Genomic DNA, 8,403 nt, shown 5'->3' with positions numbered 1-8,403 from the left:
GTTTACAGGTTACTGGTATGAAGTATGAAGGGTGAAAAATATGTACAAAAAAGAAAGAGAGGGGGGGGGGGGGTAGGTTAGGTTAGGACATGGGGTAGGTTAGGACTTGGACAGGGGCCATTTTTGAATTGCAGCCTCCTGAAGGTGTATCTTTAGGGCATTTTTGAAAGTAAGTAGGGTTTTACACTCCTTTACTCCTTTTGGTAGGGCATTCCACATTTTAGATGAATAGCATGAGAAAGAGTTCATTCCCTTTGTTGTGCCAAATCTGGGTTGAACATGGTTTGTGGAGCTGCCTCTGGTGTTATGATCATGGACTTGATTAACATTTTGGAAGTATTTTGACAAATACAGGGGGATCCCAATGTTGTGGTGTATCTTAAAGACCAGGCCCATAGCAAGTTGCTGTACTCTGTCCTCAACCCTAAGCCATCCAAGCCTAGCAAAATGGGCATGGGTTAGATGGGCTTTGTAATTGAGGCCAAGAAGTAGCCTTACAAGTTTGTTTTGGGATGTTTGGAGCCTTGTTTTTAGGGCCTTGGAGGTGTTGTGATACCACGAGGTGCATGCATAATCATAATGACCTTGTATGAGGGCCCCTACAAGAATCTTCAGAGTATTCTTACTGACTTTACGAACAAGCCTCCACATCCTCCGTGTTATTTTGTGGACCTTTTTGATCGTCTTTTCAGCGTTTTTGTCACCTGAGAGGTTTGCCTCCAAGATGGAACCCAGGTAGGTAATTTCCTCCTTTCTTGTGATAACATTTTCACCCACTTTGCAAACGTCATTTCACTAATTTAAAAGTTAAAGAGAAGAAGTTAGCGAAATATATAACAGCAATAATAATAAGGGTAATAATAATAATAATAGACATACACTGTAATATTTATTTAACTATGAATATCAATGAATCAATTATATCAATACTGCAATTGTAGAAACACTCTGTTACAAGTACAAGTCTGGTAATGAAAATGTACTTGAGTAAAAGTAAAAAGTATCGGCATCAAAATATACTTAAAGTGTGGTAGATTGTTGATAGTACATTCTTCTCAGTTAGTAAAGTATGTTTACTAATGGCAGTGGATATGAATGAATATATTAATCTATTATTTGAATAGCTTGAATGCACAACATGGTACGTATGTCTATACATATGAAACACAATGTTATACATTATACCAGGGATCTTCAACAGGGGGTCCGGGACCCCTAGGGGGTCCTCAGAGTTACTACAGGGGTCCGCCAAATCTTCGTGTGATATGATTTTTCTTTTTTTATATTAACCACTTGAACCCTAGCATCCCTTTTCTGAGGAGAACTTTAGCCAAAAATAGCCGATCTACAAGCTGACAACGCCTCGCACTAAGAGTTATAGGTGTAGAGGGAGAAAAGAGCAGCAAAAGTATATCTGAAACACCATTCTATACAATATAGAGGGGGTCCCTGCTTCATCTCTCTCTCTCTCAGCTAGGGGGTCCTTGGCCTGAAAACGTTGAAGACCCCTGCATTATACAATATATGCTGTACCACCCCCAACGGGGGTCCCTGGCCTGAAAACGTTTAAGACCCCTATGACTGCCACATTTCTGTGCCCTTGTATTAGGTGTTACAGTGAATAATAAATCTACAGAATGAATATATGCTTCCAAAAAAGATGCACACCTTAAAGGATTTGTCTCTCAATGATCAAGTTATTTGAAACTTGTCCGCCATCTTATCATATAATGTAATCATCCAACTATATTACATCTATGGTCTTGTATAAGATCATCCTGAACATTCCTCAAAGCCCCTTTGTTTAACTCATCACCCTATATCGGTTACATTCATCAAACAGGTGGTATACCTAGTTTGTGTAATCTGAATCAGAACAGAAAGTCAAGACTAGTGTATAAATTATGTTAACACACATTGTAAGCACACAATCACACACAAACCTGAAAATAAGAATATTTAAAACCAAATCTTATCAGATGGGGGTCTGTGGACAAATACATCTAATCTGCGGGTCCTTTTGTCGAAGCAGAAGCAGTACTCCCTGTCATCGTCGAGAAGGTGAAGGTGGCAAACGTTATTGTGTCCTTTCACCAGACTCCCATGAACTACCAAAACACAAAGTACAAAGTAACCAATAACGAAAATCATACCAAACATTAAAAACACTTACAATCAGCCCATCGTAACTGAAATAAAGAAAGTACAAATAGTCAAGGGAACCAATAAACTCTTGTGCTCTGCTGGGGTGCTGGGGGGGAATAGCCGAGAGCTGGCTACAGCTCCTCTTTATAGTGTCAGGCTCTAATCACACACGAGCTGAGAAGGGGAGTGACAGGTGTCTAGCCAAGACCAGGTCAGCATATAGACACTAGGACAAATAAGCATTATTGAACACATAAGCATAGAAAGACTGTAGACTGAGGTGTTAATATTTGGAATCAACATATGCTTTATCGAGAGTGAGAGCTACTGTGATACTTCTTAGCTGTTGAATTTGAATCACTCTGCTGGGACGTGCATGACAGATTTCAGTGAAGTGATTTCAGTGACCGGCTCAATTATCCCTTCTAATAAACCTTTAAGTTATCTCAGCTGACCGTTCAAATGCACTTTTATAGACAATTGACACACATTCAGTAAACAAAAACATCTATGATGCACAAACTTGGACACATCATCAGTGTTCTTTCCTGGACTCACTGGGTGTTTCGGGTCTTGCAACACTCCAGGTGACCCGACCGAGGCTAATCAGACCCCGGCCTGTGTCAAGTGGCATGCTACTGCCCCCACGGTCTCTTAGAGGGGAGGTTTAGAGACAGAGCTAATTGGGGGTTAAGGTGGCTGATGACATATTAGCAGGAGGTGTTGGCGACACTAGGAGGCTCTAGGCACTGTGGGTTGCCTCCGGGCCTGGCTCCTCCTTCATCTGTCCTCCATCTCTCCAGATGTCATCACCCAGTCTGTTCCTGAATGTCATCGGTACTCCCACTCTCAGTTTACAGTAAACAAAAACATCTACTGATGCACAAACTTGGAAACATCGTCAGTGTTGTATTCAAACAGTCTTTTTTATCAATTGACCATGCAACACATTCTACCCAGGCATTGAAACAAACTAAATAGTGCAAGTTCTGAAATCCATGTACATAGGCCAAATATCTGTTGACCTGTTTTAACATTTGAGAAAGACAGCTTGCTGCTTGTGATTTCCAAAAGTGCAGCCATGTTAAAATACTATATATGAAATAAGCAAGTGAATATCAAACTGTGGTTTTCATCTACAATACAAACCCCTAATTTGCCCAGCTTGATGCCTCACTCTGCATCTGTGATGATCGAGTGAAACTTCTCTTGTTCTTCTTCATACAAGTGGCAGAGATGGGCTCCAACCATGGCCACTGTCAGGTGCTGTCGCTCCACCCTGAGTTTGAAGTGCTGTCCGTCAAGTATAGGCCACCTGGTTGTGCCTGAGCTCACAGGAGGGCAGGTGGGAGGCTATCAGTACCTGGGGGAGTGTAAAATAATTTGGGCATCAATTATTTTCAGTTGGTCATGAATTAATATAGCTGCTGCAGGACGCATTAAACCTTAATGCATCCTGCTAAGTCACCCCTTAATGATTAAGTGGTGACTTAACGGTTTCACATGGGGCATCTTTGTATGTGTGCTGTAGCCACATACCATTTTCATTCAGCTGAATGGCGTTGGTCGTCTTGCTGAGCTGGGTGAGCTCGGTCAGGATGGTCATCGACGAGGGTGGGATCTCGCCCACACAGCTGGTCCTAGACACGCAAGAGGACAACGTACACAGTCAAATCCCCAGTGTTCATTCAATTTGTACACCAACTAGTGACCAGGAGATTATTTTTGGGAACTTGGGCGTGGGGGAATATGTAGTTGAGCTCGTTGGCCATGTCAGCTTTTTTTTCTTCACGAAGTGCAAATACACACTTGAACAACACTCAACAGGTCTTCAAGTTGCCCCTTGGTTAGTCGCCTAAGTAGCCTAAGCTTCAAAATGATGATATGTGAAGGGTGGAGGATGACGGGCAGAAAGAGCGCTAGTATATCCTAGGATATACTCACTTCTGAACTGCACAATGCTCCGAGTGTTCATGAAGAAGACCTCTCTCTCTCTGACTTCCTGTTCAGAGTAGCAGCATGGCTGTCGAGGATGTTGGCGATCTGGAAATGAGGGATAACATTCCATGTTCATAATTAAACCATTTGTCTTGATTTGAAGTAAGAAAGAACCTGTCTGAATCATGTGGATAAATATATAGCCTCATTTAGAAACGAGCGCTCGTGCATTACCTGCTGGGTGCTGGCTTGGGAACTGGCACAGCACTGAGGTTATGTTGCTGACATACTGTGTCATGTCTTTCTTGACAGCCTTCTCAACAGCAGGGAGAATGCGACCAGACACACTGGTCATGATGTCCTGCAGCTCCAACACTGGCAAGGAGGGATCTCGCATGGTCTTCATCAGCCTCTCCACCCGCTCCCTAAGCTGGGGAGATAGAAAGAACAGCATGTTTATCAACCACTGTACTGTTAGCTAGGTAGGTGTTTGTTTCTTATGCACGCGTGAACTCGGACCTTGATGCAGAAGAACGGTTCGGGCAGGCAGTAGCCATTCATGATGTGGATCAGGTGGTCCAGTGTACTGTGGAACACTCTGTGTAGCTTCCCCCCTCTCAATGCTACAGCCTGGATAGTGGGCAGGGCCCCTGTGTGCAATTCCGCCTTAGGGACAAAAACACATAGTTAGAGGAGCATATGAACCCTAGCGTCCCTATTCTGGGGATGCCGAAATAGGTGAACATACAAGCTCACAGACTTGTAGATCGGCAATGACACAAGAACAGGCGTAGTCCACATAATATACCTGCTGCACTCTGCTGGGGTCATCCAGTTGGAGCTTGGCAATGACGCAGCCAGGCTCTAGTGCAGCCCCGGCCCTCTCACATAATGAATACAACCAGACTCTGAAGCGGTCAGAGTCATCACCATCTTCATCACCTGGAAAACACACATGTTAATGCAGTTTACATCTATAAATTCATGTCCATGAAATTAGGGCGAATATGCCGTTAATTCTCTTTCATTTGGATATCACACCTCCATCTCAGTATAGCACTGGCCAGAGAACACGTGCCCACCGTCCTCTACAGTGTACTGGATGAGTTTTCCTGCAGAGGGCGAGCGCAGCAGCGACGGGTCATTCTCCTTCTCAAAAACACAAGTCGTGTTTCCGATAGTGATGGGATACCTGCAAAATACAAAACAAACAGTTCTAACCAAGTTTAACCATTGAATATTGTATATACAAATCAGAATGGCAGGGAGGATTGTGCACAAAATGCCCAAAAAAGTCAACAGGAATTGGTCACCCCCCAAGAATAGGCATTGGTCACCCCCCAAAAATAGGCAATCTGCAAGCTCCCAACGCGCCGGGGTGCGAGTCGACGTGTTGTGAGCTTGCAGATCGGCTATTGTCAGCATGCCACAGCGTCATACGATGAAGGTTAATTGAGGTTCTAAACATTAAACAGCAATGTACCTGTCCACCTCCTCTTTCATGTACAGTAGGTGGTACAGCTGCTGCCGTCATATGAGAGCAGAAGGCTGAGGCGATGGACATACATCTCGGCAGATGCATGGTTCATGATGAGCACGTAGGAGTTGGGAGACTGTCATGTCACGCCACGGCCTTCATAGATCAGCTCCACATCCACCGTGTTGAGGAGCGTGTGTGCAGGTAACACCTGACCTCTGGCAAAGACAGTGGGAGATGTGTGTGTTAGTGGGTGCGGTTATTTATATTACCCCTTTTCCCAATTTCGTCATTATGCCGATTCAACGTTTTTCCCCTCTTGTGTAGTCCCTGTCACTGCCAACCCCTACATTTGGTCATGTGGGAGGCTGCAGACAACCATGTGCCTAATTCAATACACATGGAGTCGCCAGCCATTTATTTTCACCAGACAGTGAGGAGTTTCACCAGGGGGGTGTACGTAACGCATGTGGTGGAACATGCCATTCCTCTCGGTTTCACATCCGGCTGAACAGGCTCCGGCCAACCTGTAGGAGTCACTAGTGTAGCGATAGAAATTGGGTTTGCTGGAGAGCCTGGCCAAGCCGGATGCACCGTGGAGGATTCAAACCCCTAGTCTCTGCAGTGGTGGGCAGGAACTTCACCGCTTTGCCACCCTGATGCTCAGTGGATGTGTTTTCTATCCTTTTTTCTTTTTTTTAATCCCACAATTTTGTAACCCATTTTTTCTACCAGTGCCAATTGCCTATGTAATCCTGGCCGCTACTCTCCCAGCCTAGGGAGAGCCCAGAACTGAGCTCATGCCTCCTTCAATGCATGAGGAGCTAGCAAGCCGCTTCTTATCACCTGACAGGGGGGAAATTCCACGGTTGGACGTAGTGCGTGGAAGGAACACGTTATTCCAACCAGTTCCTTTCCCCTCCATCACCAGGGGGAGGCAGTATAGAGACCAGGATTACTGCATGTTTTTGTGAGGGTACCTACCTACCCTAAGGGACACAGGGAGAACATGCAAACTCCACACAGAAAGGCCCTTTCAACAACCCCACCTTGGGTATGGGCACTGATGCCCACAGCGTCCCCGGCGGGAATCGAACCGAGGACCTTCTAGCTGTGAGGCTTGGGTGTTTTCTATCCTGACATCAGCAGATCTGGGGGTAGGTTCATATTCTAGTCGACAGTAATCTCTCAAGAACAGATTCCGACCTGCGGTGGAATCTGTCGGAGCGGTTCGTCCTAACCAGTGCGCATTGGATACAAGTGGGCGTGCCTTCAGATCAGGAAGTGGGCCGCGCTTTACCCAATCAAATGTAGTGGGCGGGATTCACGTGTCCATCCACCATGATCCACCCTCCCCCCCTCGAAACTAGCCGAAACTAATTTAACAATAGCGTCCTCGGAGCGGACAAAACCACGGAAAGATATTCACATTTTAAATTACTCTTTCATCATAGAAACAAGTGGGCTTATAACCAAAACCATCCATGTTCTCTGGGAGAAGTGGTGTTAGTGTTCCGTGTAGAAATATTGTTAGTGGGAATGAAAACATGGTCGCACCAACCGGAAGTGATGCGCTATAGGCAGACATGAAACCGGTGTTTCCCTGCGCTCTAGTCTAACATTATACTCCTGCCAGACTCCACAGAATATCAGAAAAGCAGAGGTCGCTGTTTTTCATTTTCTGTGGGGTCTGGCTACGCGAGACTAAGTCGACAGACACCCATTTAGACCTGAGGCCGATTCTAAAAACGCCTTCTAAATCCAGACCTAAGTTTCTGAAAAACATATTTCTTCAATAATTACAAAACATGTATGTTGCTATGTACTGTACATAGCAACAACAACCCCAAAAGGGGTCCCCGCCCTGAAAGGTCTAGTTACAAAAAGGGCTTCCCGCCCAAAATGGGTTAAGACAGTACTTTGTTTATTCTTTTTGTACCTTTCCAGTGAGTGCAGGAAGTTGGACACACTGTTCCTCAGGTTGACATCGGCTACGCGGAGAGCACCGCTCACAATCCCCAGCATGGTGTCCGGACGCTCTGCCTGCCCTGCACACATAGCACTATACTCATCCTAACGGTCTTCGTTTTTATCATAAAACTAAAACAAAGTGGCCATTTCAATGTGTTGAGAACAATGAGAACAATGCCAGTAAGATCAAGCTTCCATCTACCATAGTCTAATCACGCACTTGACTGCGTACACTCGGTTTGACTAGAACACAGCATGGGGACATAATGGCAAAATAACATTTTTAGATCCATGTCGTACAATCATCATCACATAGCACAACAATTACTTGAGGTTACAGTGATTTCTTAATGCCATAAGACAGTGGTTCTCAAAGTGAGGTCCAGGGACCCTCAGGGTTCCTTGGGGGGGTTCCGAATGGACCCTTAACAGGTCTGTAACTCTGAAGATATGGGAGTCTTTGAAAAAATAAAACGTTTGAGCACCGCTGCCATAAGAAATGTGGTCCTACATGCTACATGTTCCTCATAGGTCGCCCCCAAATGGGAGATATGGCTGTACCTGCATCTTCTCTGAGAAGAGCCTGTCCAGCCAGCCAGTCTCAATGCGGTTATGCTGGAAGCTCTCAGTCTCCAGGAGCTTTATGAGGTACTCTACAGTGGTCCTGAAGTCCCCCCTGATAAGACAGTTCCTTCACAGCCACCACCATGTTACTACAGTATGTAGAGACAAAGACAACTGTTAAAATCTCACTGGGTGTCGTTCACATCATACAAAACAGAAACCCATCAACCCTAGCGTCCTTATGTGGGGTATGTCATTATTACAGATGAAGATATTTGTAGTGTAGAGGGAAGAAAAAAAGAAGCGAT

At 45.0% G+C, this 8,403-nt stretch overlaps 1 protein-coding gene across 2 annotated transcripts; it reads right to left on the bottom strand.

Annotated features, from left to right (window-relative positions):
- Window positions 1-2,022: 2,022 nt before the first annotated feature.
- LOC311033511 (acetyl-CoA carboxylase 1-like) lies at window positions 2,023-5,624 on the bottom strand. 2 transcript variants are annotated; one of them, XM_084041032.1, is made up of 9 exons: window positions 5,567-5,624; window positions 5,125-5,275; window positions 4,892-5,025; window positions 4,603-4,749; window positions 4,318-4,513; window positions 4,090-4,188; window positions 3,685-3,785; window positions 2,704-3,508; window positions 2,023-2,108 (listed from the first exon to the last, which is right to left on the bottom strand). In XM_084041032.1, the coding sequence occupies exons 4-7, from the start codon at window positions 4,642-4,644 to the stop codon at window positions 3,748-3,750; spliced, it is 375 nt and encodes a 124-aa protein (XP_083897158.1). In that variant the 5' UTR covers window positions 4,645-4,749; window positions 4,892-5,025; window positions 5,125-5,275; window positions 5,567-5,624; the 3' UTR covers window positions 2,023-2,108; window positions 2,704-3,508; window positions 3,685-3,747. The 2 variants fall into 2 exon arrangements, with proteins under 2 accessions (XP_083897158.1, XP_083897157.1); XM_084041031.1 differs by lacking the exon at window positions 2,023-2,108 and having other exon boundaries at window positions 2,391-3,508.
- Between the last annotated feature and the right edge of the window lie 2,779 nt (window positions 5,625-8,403).

The sequence above is a fragment of the Gymnoscopelus microlampas genome (assembly GCF_963454915.1).
Source record: "Gymnoscopelus microlampas genome assembly, chromosome: 18".
Classification (NCBI taxonomy): domain Eukaryota; kingdom Metazoa; phylum Chordata; class Actinopteri; order Myctophiformes; family Myctophidae; genus Gymnoscopelus; species Gymnoscopelus microlampas.
This window is presented reverse-complemented; position numbering and strand designations above follow the sequence as displayed.

Coding starts and splice junctions, on each gene's coding strand:
- LOC311033511 (XM_084041032.1), bottom strand. CDS start 4,644: ATGAATGGCTACTGCCTGCCCGAACCGTTCTTCTGCATCAAG. Junction 4,189..4,317: donor CCCAAGCCAGCACCCAGCAG/GTAATGCACGAG, acceptor CCTCATTTCCAG/ATCGCCAACATCCTCGACAG. Junction 3,786..4,089: donor GAGCATTGTGCAGTTCAGAA/GTGAGTATATCC, acceptor TTGCGTGTCTAG/GACCAGCTGTGTGGGCGAGA.